This window comes from Hemiscyllium ocellatum, chromosome 3, assembly GCF_020745735.1.
Source record: "Hemiscyllium ocellatum isolate sHemOce1 chromosome 3, sHemOce1.pat.X.cur, whole genome shotgun sequence".
Taxonomy (NCBI): domain Eukaryota; kingdom Metazoa; phylum Chordata; class Chondrichthyes; order Orectolobiformes; family Hemiscylliidae; genus Hemiscyllium; species Hemiscyllium ocellatum.
The window spans coordinates 72,217,852-72,244,811 of NC_083403.1; the positions used below are offsets into that span (position 1 = coordinate 72,217,852).

A 26,960-nucleotide genomic window follows, 5' to 3' on the forward strand; every position below is an offset into this window, starting at 1 on the left:
ATCAGAAAATTGAGGCAGATATTAAAAACATTAAGGAACATAATTATTGGGGTGATATCTGGATTTGGAGAAGTAGTAGTCACATTGCCATCTAGGTTCATATTATTTCACATCATATTATTGAAGATTGCTACAAAGGTAATGCAGTAGGTGTTGGGAAATCTCACTGAAATGAACAAGATTCTGAAGAGATATGGCAGATGTTGAGACATTGTGTTCAATGGCCTGGAAGTCTAAGCCATGAGGTAGTGTCAAGATACTTCTTCACCTTCCAGCCATAACAATTAATTCACTTTTTTTCATCAAACTGGCACCTGGATGGACATGTGTCTGCCTATTTTATATATTTGGGCCAGACTTGACAGCTCCAAAGTACCTCAACCTCTTCTTTTTTACTTAAACCCTCCTCAAATCTTTATGATTTGGAGATGCTGGTGTTGGACTGAGGTATACGAAGTTAAAAATCACACAACACCAGGTTATAGTCCAGCAGGTTTAATTGGAAGCACATTAGCTTTCGGAGCGACGCTGACGAAGGAGCAAGTGTGCTTCCAAATAAACCTGTTGGACTATAACCTGATGTTGTGTGATGTTTAACTCAAACCTTTAGGTGACCTCCTCCATCAACACCAAATCCCAGCCCCGCCCCCGCGCACCCCCTCCCCTTGGAGAGGGTTTCTGCGAGTGACGTCAGCGCGCAGGCCCCGGCGGGTGACGTCAGCTTACGCGCGCCGGCCGTTTGTCTGTTGTTGTGCCCGCGGTCACGTGGGGAAGCCCCGGGGCCGACGCGGGGATGAAGCAGTCGGTGCCTGTGCCGGCTTTCCTCACCAAACTGTGGGCCCTGGTGGAGGACCCTGACACCAACGAGTTCATCTGCTGGAATCAGGTAAAAAAAGGAACCGGGCCAGCTGCCCTCCCCCCACACCGCCCCCCATCTTCCATCCCGTTGTGCTAACGCGAGCTCTTCAGGCCTAGTGTGCCAGCAGCTGGTGGAGGATCCGGAAGGAAAACAACAGGCCTGGCCCGGGCGGGGGGAGCGCCGGGATGTGAGGGCCGGCCAGGGAGGGAGGGAGTGGGACCGGGCTGTAAAAGGAGGTGAGGGTGGCTGGCTTCAGTGCGGAGTGAGCCCTGAGCTCTCGGTCATCACTCATTCCCTTGTTGTTCCTTTTCTCACGACTAGAATGGGCACGGATTCCTGGTTCTGGATGAGCAGAGATTCGCCAAAGAGATCCTACCCAAGTATTTCAAACACAACAACATGGCCAGTTTTGTCCGGCAACTCAATATGTGTAAGTGTCAACCTACATGATTGCGGGAGCGCGTTCTGTTGCTGTTGTGCAGGACTTTGGTGTGTCCAGACGTCAAAATGTGGGCTTCATCTGTAAACAGGGATAGAAGTGTGAGGCTGACACCGTAAAGGTTCATTAGAGACCGTCCTGGATGGAAGGGTTGTTATACGATGAATGTCTGAGTAAATTCAACCTTTATTCTGTAATGCAGAAGAATGAGGGGTGATCTTTTATGCGTCATACAATATTCTGAAGGGCTTTATCGGCTCGATGCAGTCCTGTTCGTGGCTGGGGCATTTGGAAAGTGGGTGTACTGTCAGAAATGGATGATCCTTTAGGGCTGAGTTTAGATACACAAAAGGTTGTGAATGTTCCATTCATAAATATTTTAAGGCTGACTTAGATTTTTGTTGTGTCAGGAGTTGAGAAATGTGGGGAGCCATTAGGAAAGTTGAGTTGAAACCAATAATAGAGCAGCTTTGATTGTACTTTCTGTTCCTGCTCCTATTTCTTGTATTCTTATGTACTTTGACCTGTTAGTTACTGCTTAACATGACCACACTGAGGCAAGACGGGCCATAGTTTTGTTGTTAAGGAGCAACTAGGGAGCAGCACCAGACATGCCTGAATATGATGTGCTGATAGAGCAAAGCTGTAGACTACATGTGCTAAAGAGCATTTTCTAGACAAAACAAAGCCAACAGGCCTGATCAAAACTCTGCACTCTTTTCAATGTTGGTGGAGATTAAAAAATTGATGAATAGAGGAAGCTGCATGAATTTCCTGATCCTCAATCTTAGCAGTAAAAAATGAGGTCTGCAGATGCTGGAGATCACAGCTGCAAATGTGTTGCTGGTTAAAGCACAGCAGGCCAGGCAGCATCTCAGGAATAGAGAATTCGACGTTTCGAGCATAAGCCCTGCTGCCTCACAGTACCAGGGTGCCAGGTTTGATTTCAGCCTTTGGCGACTGTCTGTGTGGAGTTTGCACATTCTCCCCATGTCTGCGTGGGTTTCCTCTGGGTACTCCGGTTTCCTCCCACAGTCCAAAGATGTGCAGGTTAGATGAATTGGCCATTCTAAATTGCCCGTAGTGTTAGGTGCATTAGTCAGGAGTAAATGTAGGGGAATGGGTCTGGGTGGGTTGCTCTTCGAAGGGTTGGCGTGGACTTGTTGGGCTAAAGAGTCTGTTTCCACAGTGTAGGGAATCTAATCTTGTGTAGAAGCAAATCATAAAAAAGGTCTCTCCTACTTACCTTTTTCTCTTTTAAATGTTACTATTGAAGATGCTTGTCCTGTCCATTCTTTCTTTTTCACAACAGAAGGAATGTCATCCCTAGTTCTTTTGTCAGTCACCATATATTTGATACTGTTTGTTAATCTTTCTGCTATTGGAAACCGCATCTTTTTAACCTCTCAGAAGATTCATAATTTTGAACATGTCTTATGTCGTCTTAACCGTCTGCATTTCAAGACAAGCCCTACTTCTCTCATTTCCTCATGTAAATGGGATCCCTCAACTCTTGTACCATTCTATTAAATCTTTTTGATACCCTCATCAAGACCTTGACATCCTTTTGATAGTGGCGTACCCAAAATGAAACAAAATACTTCAGCTGTCATGCTCAAGGTTTTTATTCCTGAGCTAGTTGCACTAGCCAGCTGTTTCAAGTGTCGCAAAATCTGGCATCCACCCAAGCATGTGAAAAATTCCAGGTCCATAAAACATTGGACATATTCAATCCAGTCAGCTACCATCTAGTTTTTTTCGCAATTGTTAGTGTTGGAGGAGGAGTCATAAACTCTCCTATCATATAGTGCTTATGTATTAACGTTTAGTTATTGTTCTGCCAGTACCACCTGGACCAAGTATAAGCACGAGTTGTATTGCAGAGGAAAATTACTGATAAATACTTGACTGAAATCCATGTCTGCAGTGCATACAGTACCTAGCCATCATCCATACTTGGGGTTATATGTGGCATCTCATGTTTGTGCTGCACAAGATCCAGAGAATGACTTGCCAGCAAGAAAGTCCATCAACCTTCGAGGCATTCAGTGAGATTATTATTCTGGGGTCATCCATCATCTGCACCCTGCGATTCACTATTAATCCACAGCTCCACATGGTCAACCACCTAAGTGGTACAGTTGCAAAAGGTGACTCAGCTGTCTTCAAACTGTCCAACATGCACATCGGGGTACTAAAGAGCATCTTATCATTCTTTTAGCTGCCTATATGTATTTGGCTGAGTGTATTTCCTACATAGAATAGTAGGGTGTCTGTGGTGTTAGGTCTAGTTAACCCATCGAACTTTAAATCATGATAGGATTAGAAATTGCAGTTAGCTCAACACTATCTTGAGCAAGTGTCTGGCTGACATTTATCTATCAACCTAAGCAACCAGCACGATATTGATGATACTTGTCTTTATCAGTTGAAGCATAGATCATTTGGAAGCACTAGCTGAGTACAAGATCGTAGGACACAGTTTATAGCAAAAGTTTACAGTGTGATGCAACTGAAATTATATATTGAAAAAGACCTGGATTGATTAAGTCACTCATCTTTTAGAATGACCATGTTGGTTTCACAAGTATTACTAGGGAATCTTTGGCAGCACCTTCCAATCTATATCATCTGGGCAGATTAAGGTTACGAAAATATGTGAGGAAAGTTATCAGTTCCAAGTTTCCTTCCAATTTGCGCATAATTTTATTGTTGCTGCACCAGAATTCTGGAAATCCACACATGGCTGTATTGAGGGAGTACTTTTAACATGGGCTTTGCAGCAGGCTGACAAGTTGACTTGCCATCAATTTTTTCATAAGAACAGTAAATGCAGTCCTGGTCAGTGATGCCTAAGTTTTGAAAATCACTCAACCAATGAAGTAATATTTTGATGTTTTGTTAAAATCTGTAATTAATGCAGATTTTCAAAAAGTAATTGCATTTGTTACAAGTCTGATGAATTTTTCCAATATATTTTTCAACCCTGGAGTCTGCACTTTGTCACAATTCAGGTAGCAAGAGAGTTCATTTGAGTCAGAGACTCTGAGCAAATTGTAATCCATCTTTAAACCTATTCTGTTGTAGTAATGTTTCTATAATATGGTACATGGTTTGATTTTTTTTTTCTTGTGATCTGAATATGAATTTTTGATGAGTACACTTTGAATCTGCCCCTTCTATTAATTTGTAACTCTTGATTAAATTGACTTGTCTTTTTTGTTGCCTTTGCCATTCCACAGAACCAAAAGTTGAAGTAACTCTTGATTGCATTACAGATGGCTTTCGTAAAGTACTGAATGTTGATGCAGGTATCGTCAAACAGGAGCGTGATGGGCCTGTGGAATTTCAACATCCTTATTTCAAGCAAGGCCAAGATGAATTATTGGAAAACATAAAAAGAAAGGTAAGTTGCAATGGGCTTCAGATAAAGTAATTATTTTACACTTCTTCCATGCCTTGTCTTGTTCATTTTAATTTATTACATGCTTGACTCAGGTTTGCTGACTTTTTGTGTTCCTTTCAGGAACTTGTGCTATTCAACCATTTAAGAAACAAGTATTGGTAGCAGAAGGTTAGGGATAAAAATAGAAAGTAATGATGTTTAAAGTACAAGGGATAAAGTACCTTACGTGAACTCATACTTTAATGTCTACTCTGAAAAGATGAAAGAATCTGTTATGGGTCGATCACCCTCTTTATGTGCCTTAACCAAAATATAATATTGTAATTGACTGACCCTCTTCAGTAATCAACAATCTTTTAATTAGATACCTGAAAATTTAAAGACTTCCAAATAAAATGTTTTCCTTTAAAACATAAATTGAGTTCAGATTTATGCCTATGGCCTGTTGAAATCTGAGTATGCATGTATGATTCCTACTTAACCATTCCTTTTGAAAGTGAATCTTTTTGGATAAGTTTTACAATGGTACTAACTTTGAAGTTATTGTAATTCATTTTGCACTACAGGATTTAGTACAGATGGGTTGTTAAACACCGTTTCATCATTAAACCTGTTCCTGTTGTAGTAATGATAGAATTAAAAATGGTTTTGATTTATTCTTTGTGATCTGAATGGGAAGTTTCAAGTATTTGGTTTCTATCCCAACCTTCCAACGCATTGATTTGCTGTACTGACACTAACATGGATTACCACACATACTCCTCTTAACCCTCTGCTGTTACTTAGCTGGGACTGCAACTGCCTTGTTCTAATGCTACATATTTAGTTGTATCCAGGGAATCACCTGCAGTAGCTTCCCTTCCTCATCCTGCACTGTTATCGCTACTGTTTCCAGAACTATCCTTCACTTCCATCCAGTTTCTCATTTCATTTTACAATCTGGGTGACCTCCCATTTTCTGCACTCTGCACACTTTTTTAGGTCACTCAAAAAATGATGCAGTGTCTAAATTGCACCAAGTCCCATTTGCCAGTCACACCTGCGACTGATTTACAGTATCTGTTGATATTTAAACATTAATTCCTTATCTTCAATTCCTTCAGTGATCTCACTGCGCTCAATCTCTATAATGCAATCCAAGAGGGTGATACGGTGGCTCAGTGGTTAGCACTGCTGCCTCACAGCACCAGGGTCCCAGGTTCGATTCCAGCCTCCAGTGACTGTCTATGTGGAGTTTGCACGTTCTCCCTGTTTCTACATGGGTTTCCTCTGGGTGCTCTGGTTTCCTTCCACAGTCCAAAGATGTGCAGAGCAGGTGAATTGGCCATGCTAAATTGCCCATTGTGATAGAGGGAAATGGGACTGGGTGGGTCACTCTCCGGAGGGTCTGTGTGGACTTGTTGGGCCGAAGGGCCTGTTTCCGCACTGTAGGGAATCTAATCTAAGTTTTAAAACCCTGCAACCTTCTTAGATGTGTGCTTTTTAATTCTGGTCTCTTGAGCATCTGTAGTTATGTTTAATCAGTTTATTTAACTATTTGCATTATCATAGGTATCTTCGATTAAGCCAGAAGAAGCTAAAATCCAGCAAGAAGGCTTAACTGCAATTTTATCCAGTGTTCAGGAACTACAAGGAAAACAAGAAAATCTTGATTCAAGATTGACTTCCTTGAAATGGTACTGCAATAATCTTTTTTTTTGTATCTGCATTCCTGACAAAAAAAGCAGCTTGTTGTATCTAGGCAATCAAAATTAGGAGATAATTTGTTTTTGTTACTAGGCTTGGATTGTTTGGGTCACCTGGCTACAGCAAATACAAGAATTAAATGGGAATTGGGGCTCCTTACAAATGTGAACATTTCTCTAGATGCCTTTGCTGACTCATGGACTCCATGTAAATGTTTTCATAATTGTCTGATAAATAAAATTGCTTCAACATATCCATTTCACTAGTAGAGCTCTTTCTGGATTTGCAACGAGGAGATGCATCTTCAGGGTTTGCTTCATAATCTTGCAGTTGACAATCTCATCTCCACAATAGAATCCATTTGTTGTTACCAGTTTCCCAATCAGTAAGTTACATTGCCTCATGATTCCAAACGACTCAGTGAATTAAATAAATAGTTAAGAGGGTATCTGGTATGATCCGTAGCCTTGAGGTAGTCATTCTCAGCCAGGCTGACAGCATACCATTCAAAATAGTGTGTTTGGATAAAACTCTCCATCCTTGCATTTAAAAGATTCTGGTAGGATTTATGCATCTGAGCAATGGTAAACAGTTGACTATCCACTATGGTAAAACGAACTGCCAACACACATTGTCAATATTTGCAGAAGGATCATTGTTTGGATGATATACTGAAGGATGACTCGTGCTTAAAGGGTATTATGCCTTTCAGACGTAAAATAATAATTCATTGTGAGGCTGGCTAATGAAATCTGAAGTTATAAAGTTGTGATATGGAAGCTTCAAATGGATAACAAAATAAATAATATAAAATATATAAAATGCCCAACAGTAGCTTGGAGAATCTGGAAGCATTTTCAGCATTTGAGTTTGGTGAAAATTCATAGATTTGTACAGAAGTGCTGGTATCCATGTGTATTGTCTCCCTGCTATCTTCTATATTGCTTGCCCACAGCCCCATCTCACCAACACCAACCAGTGGGCTGCAGCAAGTAGTGCCACTCTGTGCATATTTGATTTTCAGTCTGCAACTATTAAAGTGACATCAATAATACAGTACAATTTTATTTTTATTTTTGTGTACCAACAGGGAAAATGAAACACTTTGGAGAGAGATTGCAGACCTTAGACAAAAACATGCACAGCAGCAGCAAGTAATTCGACAGGTAAGGCTTTTCTTTGTTTACTCAACTTTCACATGCAATTTGGACATTTAGCAGCACAAAAACATCCTTGGCAAATATTGATTTTTGTGCAGCCAGCTAAACTCTTCTACTTTACCTATAATTACCTGTCAAACAAAGCTTACTTGCATGGCATCTTTAACATGATTTTTAAAAAATCAATGATTCTGGAAGCTCATTGAGAATTGCTAACTGGGAGCTAGGTTCAAATTCTAACATCGCGGATGGTAGAAATAAGAGTCTAATGATGACCATGGATCCGATGTCAATTGTTGGGTCGGGGTGAGGGTGACAAAACATCTGGCTCGATAGTGCTCTTTAGGAAAGGATATTGACCTGGCATTCATGAAACTCCAGACCCAAAGCAAGTTGTTTACTCTCAACTGCTCTCTGGGTGTTTAGGGGTGGGCAATAAATACTACCCTAGACAGCGACACCCTCATTCTATGACAAAATTACTCTGGTATAGTGCAATCTGAAAGGTTCATTGATTAGAAGGTTGAGTTCTTGACCCAAAAATGATTTTACTGCTGTGTGCTAGAAAATGAAGCAGGGTTTACCCATGGTGTTTTATTACTCACTTACATTCGTTACCACTATTGAGGTCTGTCTTACTGCCAACCTGTGATCTCCAATTCCGTTTTTCTGATATTATTTCCTGAATGGGTTATGATAGCTCCTGTTTAAACTTTAGTTCCCTAATCTGTGAGTGATTACGTTTCCCTCCTTGGTTGTTATCTCAGTATATATCTGGATGGATTCAATCTCAGTGCCATTCTTGATCCTGAACTGAAAATTCAACATCTCTTCTCCCATCATAAGTTCCACCTGGTTCTACTTACCTTTGCCAATTCCATCTTCGCTTCAGCTTTTATATTTCCTGACTCATCTATTCCAATGCCTGCTCGACTGATACTCTAACTTCAAGTCAAAAGGTGTGGCACTGGAAAAGCACAGCAGATCAGGCAGCATCTGAGAAGCAGGAGAGTCGACATTTTGGCCTAAGCCCATCATCGGGAATGTCCTATTTGAAGGGCTTATGCCCGAAATGTCATCTCTCCTGTTCCTCAGATGCTGCCTGACCTGCTGCGCTCCAGCATCACACTTTTAAACTCTGACTCTCCAGCATCTGCAGTTCTCACTTTCTCCTGATATTCCAGCTTGCAATAACTTGAGCTGATCCAAAGCACTATTGTCCATACCCATGTGTTCAATTTACATTTGCTCCCAGTCCATCCTGTGTGTCATCACTCAAACCTAATATGGCTAATGTCCTCCAGCTTTTTAATCCTCCTATCTGTATTCCTTCACTCTGCAAATGCCCCATTCCTGTGACCTACCATTTATATCTTTTGCCTTCCTGATTCTTTAAGACCTTTTTAAAAAAAAAACTATTTGATTAAGCTTTAGTCATGCTTGTCTTTGATTTGGTGTCAATTTTCATCTAATTGTTGTTTAACAGCTTGGCATACTTTAAATGTAGTATATTAAAAATAAGTGCACACAAGCATAAAGAAGTTTAAAAAAAGTGTTAATAATTTAAAAAAATTATGAATATTATAATTGATGTGATTTGACTGCATGCAGATAGTCTGTAACCAGTGAAGGTACTTTTCCATAGACTGATCTTGCAGAATGTCTTACTGTAGCAGTGATTGTTGGTTTGCAGGGCAATGAGATGCCAACAGAATGGATTCAATTCCATCAACGGTTTGAGGTTACCATGAAGGACTTTCCTTCTCAACCTCTCCCCTTGTCTGAGGTCTGGTGGCCCTCAGGTTAAATCACCACCAGTCGCTTCTCTCTAATAAGAGAGCAGCCCCTATGGTCTGGTTAGACTATGGCAACACACAACATGGAGGTGTAGCCGTGCAGTTGGCCAGGATTTCAGGAAAATGTAGTATTTAATCTGGATACCAGGTTTCCTGGAATTTGTGACTAAAGACAGACTTAGCTGAGTCTGCTGTTATGTTGAGACAGAGTCTTGTAGACAGTGAGGTTAATAGTTGACAAAAGCTTTTCCTAGCCTAAGCAAGACAGACCAGAATTTAAAATTAAACTGTTTCCAGAAACCAGAAGTTTTGGTCATTTAATGGAGCTTCCTGGATCACTTTTGTTTATTGGATACTTTCTATGCTTCTGGTCTTGCCTGCTGTTTGTTGACATGAGAAAAATTCATTTCTTTAACACTACTTGAGGCATAATGAATTTAAATAACCCCCTCCTCATTCATGCAGTGCTAACTGAGGACTGGTATTGTCTATTGGTCTCTTTCTGTTTGGATTGCAAGATGTGTAAAGATGTAGCTTTCAGGAGAATGTAAACTCGGTCCTGGTCATTGCTGATGAGAACTTTCTGGAAATTGTCAACTGACATACTTTAATTAACAGCAGCCATGTTTTAGTCCAGCAAAGCTCATATTAAAATCTTAAAACTAAAAGCTTTAAAATCAATTTATGACCTCTCATGCCTTTTAAATATGACAAATAAGTACTGAAAACATAATTGATTTTGGTAATTTTTAAAGTTTTATTTTCACTATAGTCCATTTCTTGATTTTATCTGTTATGATTTTTTATTGGAACATGTTAATTTAGTTTTATTCTTCATGTGGGTTTTTGCTTATAAATAGTTATGCTTCATATTTTTCAGATTATTAAATTTATTGTTAGTTTGGTCCAGAATAACCAAATCGTTACCTTGAAGCGGAAAAGGTATGCATTTTTTAAAAAATGTTTAATATTTTTAGGATCTTAGTTTTGCTCATTGCTTTACTTATTTCAAGTTTCCTTATATGTACTAATTTAATTTGTAAGTATAATTTTAGCTGAAAATAAATTGTAAACTATACTTTCCTTGGAATATGAGCTTTTAATTTTTCTGGTTTATTAAGAATTTGCTTCATCAGTCATGTATCTGAGTTGGTGAATGATGGATTTATTTTTGTCTCAAATGTACCCCAAGTCTTCAGTACATTATTTGGTACATTATGACATTGTTCTTGGTTTGTGAATTTCCTCAAGTACCCTGTACAGTGTACGAATACATGCTCACAGCTACTTAAAAGTTATAACTTAAATATTGTAAGCACTCTAATAACTGCATTGTGAAACCTTATCAGTCACATTACATTTCTTTAACTTTCCAGCTGTTAGATTTGATCTGCCTTCTAATACTAAAATGAATTGATTTGCAGTTTTGCAAATGGAGTAAATGTTTGTTAGACTCATAATCATAATCATGGGGCAAAAAAAAAAATAGTGGGTGTCATCCATAGACTCCCAAACTGCAGTGGTCATGTTGGGAATGGCATTGAACAGGAAGTTAGAGATACATGTATTAAGGGAATATTGGTGATTATGGGTGATTTTAATCTACACTTGGTTTGGGCAATTGAAATTAGCCTAAGTGCCAGAGAGGAGAAATTCCTGGACTGTTTAAAGGATGTTATTCTTGACCAGTATGTGGAGGAACCGACGAAAGAGCAGGTTAGGTATTGTGTAATGAGAAGGAAATCATTGCCAATCAGGTTGTGTGAGACCCCTTGGGGATGTGCAACCATAACATGATAGCATTTTTTTTTATCAAGGTGGAGAGTGAGATGGTTGATGCAGAGATGAGGGTATTGAATCTTAATAAAGGAAACTATGAATATATGAGGTGTGTGTTGGCCTTGATAGATTGGGGAGAGTTATTTAAAGGGTTGACATTGGATAGGTAATAGGAACACTCAAGGAGCACATGGGGGAACTGCGACTGTTTATTCCTGTCTGGCTCAAAAGCAAAATGGGTAAGAGGGCCAATCTGTGGCATGCAAAGGAAAGTAGAGATTGACTGAGAAGAATAGGTCTGAGGATTGGGACCAAGGGATTGATTAAGAAGGTGAGAATACAGTATGAAAGTAAGCTCGCAAGGAACATAAAGACTGACACTAAAAGTTTCTAAAGGTATGTGAAAAGAAAGAGATTGCTGAAGATAAATGTAGGTCCCCTACAGACAGAACTAGGAGAATGTATAGTAGGCGAAAACAGGTTGAGCAAAAGAGGATACAAATCAGATACCAGAAGTGTTGGAGAATGCAAGATTTAGTGAGAGGGATGAACTGGGGGAGATCAATATTAGTGGAGAAATAGAGCTTGGAAAATTTAGGGCTTTAAAGATGGATAAATCCCCAGGACCTGATAATCTACATCCCAGAATACTTAAGGAAGTGGCTCGAGAAATAGCGGTTGCTTTGCTGGTCATTAGATTAGACTTAGTGTGGAAACAGGCCCTTCGGCCCAACAAGTCCACACCGACCCGCCGAAGCGAAACCCACCCATACCCTTACATTTACCCCTTACCTAACACTGTGGGCAATTTAGCGTGACCAATTCACCTGACCCGCACATCTTTGGACTGTGGGAGGAAACCGGAGCACCCGGAGGAAACCCACGCAGACACGGGGAGAACGTGCAAACTCCACACAGTCAATCGCCTGAGTCGGGAACTGAACCCGGGTCTCAGGCGCTGTGAGGCAGAAGTGCTAACCACTGTGCCACCGTGCCGCCCATCTTCCAGGATTCTATCGACTTTGGTTCAGTCCCTGCAGATTGGAGGGTAATTACTGTTAATCAAGTATTCTAAAAGAGAGATAGAGAGAAACCAGGGAATTATTGACCAGTAAGCCTAACATTGGTAGTGAGGGAAACTCTCAAATCCATTATCAAGGACATAATGGGGGAGCGGGGAGCATTAAGAAAGTAGTGGCAGGATCAGATAGAGTCAGCATGGATTTGTGAAGGGGAAATCATGTTTGATATCTGTTGGAATTCTACGAAGATGTAACTAGTGGAGTTTATAAGGGGGAGCCAATCAATGTGGTATATTTAGTTTTTCAGAAAGTATTTGACACAGTCCCGCATGAGAGATTATTGTGCAAGATTAAAGTGCCTGGGATTGGGGCAACTGTATTGAGATGGATAGAAAACTGGTTGAGAGGAAACAAAGACTAGGAATTAATGGATCCTTTTCAAATTGGTAGGCAGTAACTAGTGGGGTGCCACAGGCATTGGTGCTGGGACCCCAGCTATCACTGTATGCATTAATGGTTTGGATGAGGGAACAAAATGTAACATCTCAAAGTTTGTAGATGATACCAAGTTGTGTGGGAGTGTGACAAGTATGCAGAGGTCCTTCAGCATGACCTGGTCAAGCTGGATGAGTGGGAAAATCAATGGCAGATGCAGTATAACTGGATAAATGTGAAGTCATTCACTTTGGAAGCAAAAACAAATCTGGCAGATTACTACCTGAATAGCTGTAAATTGGGAGGGGGTATGTGCAGTGGGACCTGGTTGTCATTCACACCATTCGCTGAAGGTAAGCATGTAGGTGCGGCAGGCGATAAAGAAGACAAATGATATGTTGGCCTTCATTGTGAGAGTTTTCAAGTACAGAAGTAGAGATGGTCTGTGGCAGTTACACAGGGCCTTAGTGAGGCCACGCCTAGAATATTGTCTGCAGTTTTGGTCTTTTTGGAGGAAGGATGCTCTTGCTCTCGAGGAAGTACAACAAAGGTTTACCAGGCTGATTTCTGGGATATTGGGACTGATGTATGAGGAGAGATTGACTAGGTTAGGATTGTTTACCCTGGTGCTCAGACAAGTGAGGGGGATCTCCTAGAGACTTAAAATTCTAGCCGGACTAGACAGGATGGATGCAAGGATGGGGTGCATCCAGTCTTGAGTATTCGGCGTTGACCATTTAGAATGGAAATAGGAGACATTTCTTCATCCAAAGAGTGGTGAGCCTTTAGAATTTGTTACCACAGAAAATGGTTGATGCCAAGATACTGAATGTATTCAAGAGGCGGTTGGATGTAACACTTGGGGGCAAATGGGATCAAAGGTTATTGGGAGAAAGCAGGATTATGATATTAAGTTGGACAATCATCTGTCATCATGATGAATGGCAGAGCAGGTTTAAAGAGGCGAGTGGCCTCCTCCTGCTCCTATCTTCTATATTTCTATTTTTTAATTGTTTGACTTTAACTTCGGTCATTAATATTGAAGTTTGCTAATATAAAATATATGTGTAAACAATGTTGAATTACTTTAGTAAACAAATGTGAGAGAAAGTTATTGAAACTGGTTTCCAGCTTCATCTTTAAATACTTTGTAAGCTTTGAATTTGAAAAAGCTGGTACTGATTCTAATTAGAACATATTATAAATTTTAGCATGTTTTTTAGAAATTTCATCAACTGTTGGTTGCTATTAATAAACTGTTTTGCAAAATAATAGCCATTGTTTAAAATCCTAGAACTAGAAGTAAACAGACCTTACAGTGCACAATTGTCTACCATCAGTTGTTTTAACCTGAAATACTATGTACCAATTTCAATTTGTCAACTTTGGGACTGATTTTTCTGAACTTCTCTATAGTGATATTCGTAGGGTTATCTTTGGTCGCTGTTGCACTGCAGACTTTGACTTCAGGCTGAAAATTCTAATGCAATAAATGGCCAGCAGATCCTGGATTGACACGGTGGCTCAGTGGTTAGCACTGTTGCCTCACAGCATCAGTAACTCAGGCTTGATTTCTGCCTCTGGCGACTGTGTGGAGTTTACACATTCGTGACATGTCTGCATGGGTTTCCTCCCACATTTCAAAAATGATCATGCTAAATTGCCTGCAGTGTAAGATGCATTAGTCAGAGAGAAATGGGTCTGGGTGGGTTACTCTTCGAGGGTTGGTGTGGACTTGTTGGACCAAAGGGCTTGTTTCCACACTGTAGGGATTCTAATCTAATCTGATCCTTGTCTTGTTAGTAGCATTGTTTTGGATTCCATGGAACCATCTAAGATTTTTCATTTTTGAATATTTGCATGGATATTGTTACAAAAAAGATTGGGGAATATGTGGTATAAAATAATGAGGGTTGCGAGCAGATTCTGTAGCTTCCAGGCAATCAAATCAATTATTTGGGCACTTAAGATGTTATGTACTAAAATATTATTGTTGTGCAAAATGTTAAATTATTTATGAAATTAATTAATGAAGGAATTCTGTTATGCAGTACTTATAGAGTCATAGAGATGTACAGCACGGAAACAGACCCTTTGGTCCAACACCATTCCAACCGGATATCCCAACCCACTCTAGTCCCACCTGCCAGCACCTGGTCCATATCCCTCCAAAACCTTCCTATTCATATACACATCCGGGTGCCTTTTAAATGTTGCTGTTGTACTAGCCAACACTTCCTCTGGCAGCTCATTCCATACACATACCACCCTCTGAGTGAAAATGTCCCTTAGGTCTCTTTTATATCTTTTCCCTCTCACCCTAAACCTATGGCCTCTCGTTCTGAATTCCCCCACTCCATATATCCTATCCTTGATTTTGTAAACCTCTAGGAGAAAGTGAGGACTGCAGATGCTGGAGATCAGAGCTTAAAAATGTGTTGCTGGAAAAGCGCAACAGGTCAGGCAGCATCAAAGGAGCAGGAGAATCGACGTTTTGGTGAAGAAGGGCTTATGCCCAAAACGTCAATTCTCCTGCTCTTTTGATGCTGCCTGACCTGCTGCGCTTTTCCAGTAACACATTTTTAAGCTTTGTAAACCTCGACAACCTCAGCCTCTGACACTCCAGGGAAAACAGTCCTAGCCTATTCAACCTCTTTGTATAGTTCAAGTCCTCCAACCCTGGCAATGCTTTTAAATCTTTTCTGAACCCTTTCAAGTTTCACAATGTCTTTCCGATAGGAAGGAGACCAGAATTGCACACAATATTCCAAACATGGCCTAGCTAATGTCCTGTACAGCCGCAACATGACCTCCCAACTCCTGTACTTGAGAATAGGATGATTCCAAGTTACCACTTAAGTGCCTCAAATATATTCACATTGACAAAATAGTTGAATAAAATCATATTCTATTAATAAAACATAACATATTCACTGGGTAATAGTCAATGTAGACCACTGCAATCTTTTTCTTTGCGGTTGTGAATAATAATAAACTAATCAGGATGCATAAATTATTTAACCCAGTTAGCTGATTTTGACAGTAAGAGATACAATTGTAGTTTAGTTGTATATACTGTCTTGATTCATCTTGAGTTGTATTGATACTTAACTTATTTTTATTTTTGTTCCTAGACCAATCATGATTAATACTACTGGACCTTCTAAGCCAAAATATTTTCATCATATAGTAAAAGAGCCAGATGACTCAACCCATGTAATTAAAAACCACCTTGTACTTTTGTATTCTTTTATTAGAAAGTTGAAGTGAGCTTGAAAATAATTTAATAATACATATCCTTTTTTCTGGTAGGTATCTGTACATGGACCAAATGGTGTGAAGCAGTGTGTCAGAACAGTAGATGACATTGTTATTTGTGACATCACGGACACACAAAACGGAAAAAATGAAGAATCTACATTTACTGTTAATGAGTACGAGTTCAATTCCTATCCTTGGTTTGATTTTGCTTGTGCACTTCATTTACCAAGTTATAGCATTCAGTTACAGTAAAGAAAAGATATAAATTGAAAATGTCATGGTACTGCAACCTTACTCATGAATATTGCCCTTCCGAAAAGAACAGCTGCTATTGGTATACCCTTGCTTAACTAGTACATTGGGGTTCTTGTTTTGACCAACTATCTTTTTATGTTTACTTCCGAGCTCTGTTGAATATAATTTTTATTTTGGGCTTCTGTACAACAGACCTAATTATCATCTAGCTTTATTTTTAACAATAATTTGCCTAAGTTACATGATTACCAATGGTTGCTCGATAGCTCTTTATCTACATTATAAAGCTGAGAGTTCATGCCTTCAGCAGACATTCTCTTTAAAATGTTGTGGATCAATATCTGTTCCAAGATCCCTGCAGTCTGATAATTCTGTGCTACTACATTGAAAGTTCCTTTCTGCAGAGGTGTAATTAACCTGGAGCTACATCTGTCTATTCAAGTGGATATAAAAGAATCATATAGCTCTACAAGCTACGTCAGGAGCATACTAATAAAAAATTAAGCAAGTTCTCAGCAAGGTTGCTAAGTGGTTAGCACTGTTGTCTCAGTGTCAGGGACCCAGGTTCGATTCCACCCTCTAGTGACTGTGGAGTTTGCACATTCTTCCTGTCTTTGTGTGGCTTTCCTCCAAATGTTCTGGTTTCCTCTCTCAGTCTAAAGATGTGCAGGTTAGGTCGAATGGCTATGCTAAGTTGCCCATAGCGTCCAGGTAAGCTGTGAAGAATGTAGGGATAAGGTGGGGAGGTGGGCCTGATGGGATGCTCTTTGGCGGGTCGGTGGGGACTTGATTGGCTGAATGACATGCTTCTACACTGTAGGGTTTCTCAGATTCAACGAATTATTTGTGATTCCAGCAGAGGAGTTGAAATTTTAATTAGTTCAAGATCTACAAAGTAAGAAATTGAAAAGAATGTGTGTCCTTGGAAAGGAATTGGCCTGTGTCCTGATAGAGTTACTTGTTCTTAGAATTGTAGCAAAGTTTAACAGGCATTTACTGATTCTGATACAAAGCTGCTGTTTTTCTTTAATATGAGTGCTTGGGTTATTTCTGGTGTGTGTTTAAAAGTCTCTAAATCTTTGTTAGAAGGCAATAGAGTGGGTTCTTGTTTATCTTCATTTTTGTTCATGAAACTTAGTTTATTGTTAAAATAAAGACTGCAACATTGCTGACTTATGTTTTGGTAAATGTTCACTGTTTTTTAAAAAAAACTCATTTATGAATTGAACCAAGTTCCTGCAGAGGATTTAAGATGTCTGGTTCTGACACCAACTGGACATTACCCAATAACAATTGGGACCACTAGATCATAATACTTGAACAAACTTTATGGTTAACTAAAAGAATCACTTTCAGGCTGATTCATGTGTTATTCAGATTAGCTTTTTTTTTGGAAATTTGAGTTTGATATGTTGTGGGCATTGTTTGACTGTGTGAAAAGCTACAAACTAAAATTAAAGTTAACAAAGAAAAGTAATAATATTAAAGAAGTGTTCCCTGTACCATCTGTAAATTCACATTCTTTGTTCTTTTAGTGAACTGTCCAAAGTCGCAGAACAGGACAATTCTTTATGCGAAGAGACTACTAAATGTCAGGAACAACTTTCCTCATCAGAGATAATGGATGTGTGTAGTACTGATCATGTTATGAACACTATGATAACTGACAATGTTGAAACAACAAACACTGAATCATCAATCAGTTCTGAAGATCCTATTTCTATGATGGACTCCATTTTGAATGAGAATGCAGTTATTTCGCAGAACATAAACCTTCTTGGCAAGTGAGTAAATTTGAGGAATATTGTGATGGTATATTTTGATGTGTTACAAGCTCCCCAATATCTTGCATTTTATTTCCTTTATCCAATGTAATTGAAATTAAATTATGTCATCATGTGATGTAGATCTTTGTGATGACTGTAGTTTCCTGCTCAACTATACTAATTCATTCATAATACAGTGTTTTGAGATGACCTACATTTGTATGGAAATGTATGTTCTTTCTGTGCAATATATTAGCAGCCAGAACCACTATAGCTCAGACTCTGGATCTATACCAAACGTTTTATTAACCGTGTGCCAGTTGATCAAATATTCCAGTTGATGAAGGGGCTCACATAACCAATCCAAAAACACACACTAAGTAATAGAAATTTAATGCAAGGGGTACATGCATCACTATTATACTTTAATTTACAGCATAAATCACTTAAATAATATTGTAACTTTGCCTTAAATAAAACTTACTGGCAGAGAGTCTCACTGGCACCCTAAATTGATTACTGTAACATCACAGAGGTCATGATAATGCAATAAGCTTCAGGTAATTGAGGTATATATTTTTTGCCAGTTTAGCAAGAGAGCTGGTAGAAACAAAGTTTGCTGTAGTTTGAAAGTATGTTAATGTTAAGATCAATGTTGATTTCAAAATTAATTTGTATGTATTTTACTTAATAAAAACTTCAGCATATTACATGAATTTGAGCTTATTGGTAGATCATAATGCTTAATGAGTATATGTATGCATTATCTACATAATTTACTGTTAAGCCATTTTAGTCACAATTCACATCAAATCAATGAATCAGTTCTTGCTTCAAAGCTTGATTTTCAATCAGTGGAAGATTTATGCTTATTAAATTTTGATCTTGCAGGATAGAACTTATGGATTATTTGGACAGTATCGACTGTAGTTTAGAAGATTTTCAGGCAACATTATCAGGAAAACAGTTCAATATTGACCCGGATGTTCTGTCAGATGTAAGTACCCATCATATAGTTGATTAGATTTTATCTCAAAGTTGAATTCTAAACTGTTCTTTCATCTTCCTCAGTAAAGGTTGCTCTATAAGCTAAAACTATGCAATCTTGGATTTGTTACAGATCTGAAGGGGGCTTTTCGGCCCAACTTGTTCATTTGGACAGCCATCATGGATAATTCACTTAATACCATTCTCCAGTTCTTCTCCCTGTAACCCTGCAGATTCTTCCTTTTCAGATAACAGTCTAATTCCCTTTTGAATCAAGTTCAAAACATTTATCTTTCTTTTGGCCCATTATTCAGAAGCACTGTCACTTAGCTCCTATACAAACATTAAACAAATGCACTTCACTTAGAAACACTTCATGAGGAAGAATGGTATTTTGCCATATCTTACAGAGTTGTGGAGTAGTAATCTTGTTTCATAAAGTCTTTACTATACTGATAACCAATTTTACATCTCGCTAATTTGCTAACTTCATACATTATGATGCTTTCTGGTTGGTTGTTGGGTCTCACTCAAAACTTAATAGGTAAATTTTCAATCTGTTCTTGGTTAAACACTCTTCAGTACTAGATGGACAGGGATTCGTAGTGTTCAGCATTTTTTGATCCTAATTGATATCACTAGGCAAGTCTACTTTGACAGAATTTTTAAAATATAATGAGATGGTATCACACTGAAATGAAAGCAAACAGTGCTGCAGATTGGTTTTAATAATAAGCAGAAGCTTATTAGACAAAAATGAAGGTAAAATAGAAAAAGGCAAACTCTTTACATTTAATCAACTCTCATATGAACAATAAACTGAAAGTAGGCCATTCTGCCCTTCAGGAATGTTCCTCATTCAATACCATCATGGCTGATCTGATTTTAGCCTGATCTCTGCTTTCTTTCATACCCTGATATTATTTCAGCACCTTAGTAATCAAGAATTTATCTACCTCTGCCTAAAAATTGTTTCAAGAATCTGCATCCAATACCTTTTTGAACAAGGGTATTCTAAAGGCTCAACCTTCAGAGAGAATTGTTTTACTCATATCTGTCTTAAATAGTTGAGCCCTTTTTTTAAACTTCCTCCTAGTTCTAGATGAGAAAATATTCTTTCCACATCCACCCAGTCAAACCCTTTTTAGAACCTTATGTTTCACTTAAGTGGCCCTTGGTTATTTAAAACTTCAGAGATTGTAGGCTTCGTCCATTTAACCTTTCCTGATGAGACAGTCTGCTTATTCCAGGTGCCACTGCATTAAACCTCGGAATTACGTCCAAAGCATTGACAGCATTCCAGACATTGTCTCATCAATGCCCTGTATAACTGAAACATAGCTTCCCTGCTCTTGCATTTAATTCTCCTTACATTAAAAGGTAACATTCTGTTAGCTTTCCTGATTACTTGCTGTACATGCATTCTAACCCTATACAATTCATGTTCTAGCTCAGCCAGATCTTTGCATCTCCGAACTTAGCAACCCATCAACATATATAATGTTGTGTTTTTATTCTTTTAGCCCAAAATTTAAGGATAAGCATGGAAAGTTTTACAGTTTCCCACCTTATACTCCGTTTGCCAAATCTTTGCAAACTCACGTAACATATTTATAGACTCTGGCAACTCATATTCCTACCTATCTTTGTATCATCATCAAATGTGTTGCTATGCCTTTGGTCTGTCCATCATTTGGATAGCATTGTAAAGAGTTCGGTCTCTAGCATTAACACTCCTGGAACATCACTCATGACACACCTTTCAAGGCATTCTACCAATGTAAAAAGACCCATTTATTCTGATGTTTTGCTTCTTGTTAGTAAACCAGTCTTCTAACCAAGCCACAACATTGAACTTTTATTTTGTGCAATAACGTTTGTGGTACCTTATCAAATGTCTTCTGAAAATCTAAGAATAATGCATCCACATGTTCCCCTTTAACCACAACACAAACTACTACTTCAAAGATTAGTTAAACATGATAAACTTATACGCCAAACTATGTTGGATCTACTTGATCAGCTTGAACTTATCCAAGTGTCTTGTTATAATGTTTCTAATAATAGCTTCTACTATTTTCCGTGTGACAGATGTAACTTGACAGATTTCAAAACACATTGTATCTTGCCATCTCATGTTCCAGCATCATCACTTTATAGTATTCAAACACTAGGTAGAGTTCCCTTCTCTGTCACATCTATAGATTTGACTTAACTGTTTCTTTCAATTCCCTCTCTTGAAAGTTTGATAGCCTCTTTGAGGACTAAACTTAGACTTTTTCGGCTTTATATAATTCCTTCACTGTTCTGCCCAAAGACTTCAAGCTGAAATATTCAAACTAAAACTCCTGACACTGAGGTAATCTGTTTTATGCATTTGACTTCGACCAAGTCCTCTGCAAACTGAAAACAAAAGGTCTCCAAGTGATTGGTGTTATCCAGAGCAAAAAAAAATTCTAGATGAAAACAAATCAATGTTGTAAATATTTACTCTGCGCATTGATAAAATTCTCGCTTTGCAAACAAATTGTCATTACCATTCCAGGAACATAATCTCTCATGCTGGTTTTCTAAAGAAAAAAGGTTCCAAAAATAATGACATTATTGATTAAATCCCTTCATTCACACAGACCTAACCACTCGTGCCATCACTGTTTCCTTTAATTTTCTTATAGACTGTGCATACCCCTGAGGTCCTGGTGTGGCAATGGCTTCTGGAACCAGACGTCGATGTTGAGCATGGAACATTGGAGTACACCATGTATCTTAGAGGAAATTGCACACAACTAGATCAAAATCGAACCTCTCATACACCACACATATGCACCTTGAAGCACAATTTCATGTAAAAGTTAACATTAACTGGTAGAATATTTTGATGTACTAGACACTATCTCGTTCACCATAAGGGCCGAGGCTTGATTGTGTTAAGTAGGACATCGTAGAATTAACTTCATTCTAAATGAATGATTGATTTACTGAGTTGCATGAGATTGGGCTTTTCTTTTAACCTCATGAGACATCATATTAGGGCAGAGGTTCTGTACACAGGAGTGGACGATGTCTTAACTAGTACAACTTTCCATGGACCTAACTAATTCTGATGAGTTCAAGATTAAAAAATGTTCAACTTGTCTCTTTTTTAGCAATGTTTAAAATAGTTGATTTGTGAAAAGGTACTGAAAACGGGAATGAACTAGTTATACTTAAGTATATCTCTTGCTGAAAACATTGTTTTATGAAAGATAAAATTCCTCATGACACATTGTACTTCTGTGTATAGATATAAAGAGAGGGAATTAAGCTACATAAAATGTTTGGTCATTATGGGGTGAAAATATAATTTGCAAAAATTCAGCATTGTTGATCTAAAACAAATCATTCAGGAGATAATTCAAGTACATTGAAGCAACAAAGCATCTCAATTGCTACAAATATATAATAAACCCTCTAGTGTTTTATTAACATTTATAAAGCTAGTTGTAACTTTGTACATGACAATAAAATTCTACAAACAGGGTTGCAAAGGAAATATCTTAGAATGTGATGTTTATTCCTGAATCAGCCTTCCAATTTATGCATCAGATGTCTGTTTATAGAATATTTTCTTGATTTCTCTTACCTTGCTACAAACCATCTGTAAACATTATTTATTTTTGGCTTTGTGATCATATGATGACCTTGTGCTGAGCACTGAATATCATCTGTATGTCCTATGTATTAAAGTTAAGCTAGAAATTGAACATAAAAATAAGGATGCTATGACCCAGTCATATAGAGCATTGGTGAGACAACATCTCATCCGAGGTGTTGTTTTAGTCTCCTTAATTAAGGAAGAATCTAAGTGTGTCAGAAGCCATTCGGAGAAAATTTACTAAATTGATACATGGAATGAAAGGGCGTCTTATATGGATAGGTTAAAGTCTGAGCTTGTTACACTGGGGTTTAGATAATTCTCCCCATGTCTGCAGGGGTTTCCACTAGGTGTTGTCATTTCCTTCCACAGTCCAGAGATGTGTAGGGTTCAACTGACTGACCATGCTAAATTGCCCACAGCATACAGGAATGTGCAGACTAGATTGATCAGCTGTGGGAAATGCAGGATTACAGGGATAAGGTAGGAAGTTAGGTTGCTCACTGGAGGCTCGTTGTGGAATCTGTGTGCTGGATGGCTTGCTTCCATATTATAGTGGGAAAAAATTGAGGTGACTCTATTGAAGTGTAAAAGATCCAAATGGGCTTGACAAGAGGAGTGTGGAAAGAACATTTCCACTCGAGACTGAGTCTGGAACATGAAGCCACCCTTTAAAATTAGGGATTGCCCTTTCATGACAGTGAGGAGGCAGAATGTTTTCAGACTTTTACGACTTTGGAATTCTCTCCACTTCAAAGCAGTAGAAGAAGGGTGATTCAGTATTTTGAAGACAGGTGTACAGTGTCTTGTTACACCAGGTAATCAGAAGTAATTTGAGATATATGATCATATGGAATTCAAAGCACAAACTGATCTGTCTTGTTCTTATCGAATGGTGAAACAGACTGGATGGATCGATGGTTTACTTCTTTGAATTCGTATATTTGCATGAGGTCTAGAGGGACATTGCTTCTAATTGTGTAAGGATCATATTAAGAATTTTAAAAGCACTTTAAGTCCTCTCTACTGAATGGAAGATAATCAGAAGGATGATAAACATAGATAAGCTGTGATTCTAAACCAAGTAAGATATGTATAGTTCATGAAACCAAATTAGTTTTAATATTATGTTCATATGCATATTTCTTTTCCTCATGCTAGGTATCGAGTGCTAAAGAAAATCGTAATGGAGTGGAATCCAAAGTGGATGAAAATAAATCTTCTGATACTGGTTAGTGCTTATAGGCTTTGCTCTTTTCTGTTCATTTGGAAATTGGCAAATTAAATCCATTGTTCGCTGAGGGGCAGTAAGCAGAGGGTGATGCTTAAAGGGTTTTCCAACTGGGGAAGTCTGTGCCCAATGGGATCCTACAGGAGTCAGTGTTAGGGGCCTTGTTGTTTTTGGTTGATATAAACTCATTTATATCAAAAGGTTTATATCTGAACTTTTAGTTCCATCTTGTCATGGGTCTGTTTCCATGCTGTACATCTCTATATCAACACTTTACCATGGTGTCTCCTTGGTGATTTTGATCAACTGACTCCTGCAAGAACTTTAAAGAGCATTATACAATCATCAACTATTTTGAAAAGGTGTACTTTTTGTTCTGATGTAGTTTTGGTTCCTGATGAAGGGCTCCAGCCCAAAACATTGATTTTCCTGCTCCTCAGATGCTGCCTGACCTGCTGTGCTTTTCCAGCAAAACACTCAGCTCTGATCACCAGTATTTGCAGACCTCGCTGTCTCCCTGTACTTTTTGTCAGTTCAATTGTGTTTTGAGCTAGCCTTGAGACAAATTGTAGATCAGTGGTGTTGGAAGAACACAGCAGTTCAGGCAGCATCCAAAGTGCAGCGAAATTGACGTTTCGGGCAAAGAGACAAATTGGCCTACATTGAATAAGGTTACGGAGGTAAATGTGTGGCTCAAAGATTACTATGGGAGAAGTAGGTTTCAATTCGTAGACCACTTTCATGCCTCCTAGGTAAGAAAGAGTTGTTCAGTTGGGATGGAACATCTGAGCCATGCCAGGGCCAGTGTCCTACTGAATCATATTACTAGAGCTGTAGATAGGACTTTAAACTAATAAAGGATAATATCAGTGAAGTGATGAGTAGTGACATAATGAGAGGGACCCTGATGTGGAAGAAGATATCGGTTGGAGTCACCTATTAGTCCCCGAAGAGATGTTTCACTCTAGGATATGTAAGAAATTGACAGCTTATGCACTTTGGAAGGAAGAATCAAAAGACATAATTTAAATGAAGACACCAAAAAAAACATCACCAAGGGATATGGGTGTTATGCATAAAGCAGGAAGCAAGTGATTAAGACAACATGATGTTTAGAACTTTTAATTCTAGGTGTCGGAGTTTTAAAAATCTTAAACTAGAAGAGGAATCTTGAGGTGCTAATGTCCCTACCTCCAAGTGGGGTGTTTGACTGAGTAGATTTGTCTTCATTGCGTTTGGAATCTAGTGTTGCCTGCTGATCCATCTGATTCAAAAATATCTTAAACCAGTCAGTTCAGAGATGTTACCACATACCTCAGGAGCAAGGACCATAGGGGCTTGAATGCAGACATCCTGAGCCAGAGGTCCAGATACTACCATTGCACGACAAGAGGCCTGGAAGGCTAACATTATGGTACATAGTTATTTTCTAATCAACCAGCTGAGAGATGTTATTGAATGCATCTGGAGCAGATGGGACTTGAACCCGGAGTTCCTGGCTTAGAGGTAGAGATTAGCACAGCACCTCAAGAGTCCTGTTCTAGCTTAAGATATTTTTAATCAGCCTGACCAAACATGTTACAGCACACCTCTGGGCACTACAAGAGGGCCCTCTCATCTAAATAAGTCAGTTGTGTAGTAAGTAGCTACAGCTTTGTTTCATGCTATGCCAGGAACTAAAGGCCAGACTGGTTACACAGCAGATTGGTTTTTCTACAAGATGTTGGTTAATCAGATGGATATTTATGACAAATCGGTCTTTGTATTACAGATACTACATTTATTTAATTATTTGAATGTAAGGTACTGCCATGCACTTCATTTCAAATCCATGTCCATACTGATAAAGGAAAAGGCTGATTAGACTGGGTGTGTTTTTTCTGTTGCGTTGGAGGCTGAGGGGTGACTTTTATAGAGGTTTGTAAAATCATGAGGGACATGGATAGGGTTAATACATAAGATAGTTTCCCTGGGTTGGGGGAATCTCTAACTAGAGGGCAGAGGTTTAGGGTGGGGAAATTTAAAAGGGACCTAATGGGCACCCTTTTCACAGAGGATGGTTTATGTATGGAATGACCTCCCAGAGGAAGTGGAGGAGGCTGATACAATTACCATGTTTAAATGGCATTGGGATGGGTTTTATGAATAGGAACAGTTTAAGAGGGATATGGGCCAAGTGCTGGCAAATGGGATTAGATTGATTTAGAATATCTGGTTAGGATAGGTGAGTTGGACTGAAGGGTCTGTTTCCATGCTGTACATCTGACTCTAAATAGTGCTTGTGCACAGAAAACAAACTATACACCACAGCTTATTTTGATGGATCATTGGTTATATTACACTAATAATCAAGACAGTTGGGTTAACGTTTAGTGTTACTGGTCTAGTCCCTTCTAAAAGTTTTTGCTCTGGACTTCTATTCCCACCACTAATGCTTTTATATAAAAGTTACCGTGTGCTTAGTTTTCCATCCTTCATCACTTTAATTAAAAAACTCCATTTTGTTTGTGGTTTACTTGCAGGAAAGCAACTGATGCAATACAATATGTATCCTGTACTAACTTTCTTGGATGGAAATGCCTCCTGTTTGTTGGAAAAGGAACACACTACATCAGGCCTTAAGTGTACATGTGAAGACAATCACCTACAGAAAAATGAAAATGCAGAAAAAGTAGAATGGGAAAATAAGAAAAAAACCAGTCAACTTTTTAAATTAGAACCTTTAACAGAAGAAGAAGCGAGAGAGGAAACACTGTTTTACCTTTGTGAATTGACTCCCACAAATAGTCTAGATGGTGAAAATTCTTTACTGGATAGTTAGCCAATAAGTTAACTATTCTTTATCCAGCATTGAGCTAAAGACTAACTTAACTTGAAACATTTAATTTATACTGTAAGTTTGGTTTGTGTAGTTAGTGTCCTGTATTGTGTTTCATGTAAATATGTTGTAATCAATTTTTGCTAATATATAAGACTGTGTTCCTTAAACTCCCATCAAATGCAGCTTTACGTAAGTTTAATTTTTTTTTCTATTGCTGTGATATTACATGGTATTGTTTTGTTGCTGATGGCAGCAATATATGAAATATCTTGCAATTTTGTATTTTGCAAATATCACTTGCCCCAAACCCAGCTTGGGATAATTGAATGCACCATCCTACATTCCATGACCATTAAAAAAAACTACTATCCGATTTTAGATTAAGCTTGGGTGTTGTTGAGTGATGTGTTATTGGTGATATAA

The 26,960-nt window shown here is 38.5% G+C and overlaps 1 protein-coding gene across 2 annotated transcripts; it reads left to right on the forward strand.

The window, feature by feature from the left end:
* Positions 1-739: 739 nt before the first annotated feature.
* Positions 740-26,921, forward strand: hsf2 (heat shock transcription factor 2). 2 transcript variants are annotated; one of them, XM_060850987.1, is made up of 13 exons: positions 740-886; positions 1,181-1,289; positions 4,577-4,704; positions 6,256-6,380; positions 7,481-7,556; positions 10,227-10,288; positions 15,717-15,798; positions 15,895-16,016; positions 17,634-17,882; positions 18,756-18,861; positions 21,527-21,696; positions 23,647-23,716; positions 26,239-26,352. In XM_060850987.1, exons 1-13 carry the CDS (start codon positions 794-796, stop codon positions 26,248-26,250), a joined length of 1,404 nt encoding a protein of 467 aa, XP_060706970.1. In that variant the 5' UTR covers positions 740-793; the 3' UTR covers positions 26,251-26,352. The 2 variants fall into 2 exon arrangements, with proteins under 2 accessions (XP_060706970.1, XP_060706960.1); XM_060850977.1 differs by lacking the exon at positions 21,527-21,696 and having other exon boundaries at positions 26,239-26,921.
* Positions 26,922-26,960: the final 39 nt, after the last annotated feature.

Coding starts and splice junctions, on each gene's coding strand:
- hsf2 (XM_060850977.1), top strand. CDS start 794: ATGAAGCAGTCGGTGCCTGTGCCGGCTTTCCTCACCAAACTGTGGGCC. Junction 6,381..7,480: donor AGATTGACTTCCTTGAAATG/GTACTGCAATAA, acceptor GTGTACCAACAG/GGAAAATGAAACACTTTGGA. Junction 23,717..26,238: donor AAATAAATCTTCTGATACTG/GTTAGTGCTTAT, acceptor GTTTACTTGCAG/GAAAGCAACTGATGCAATAC.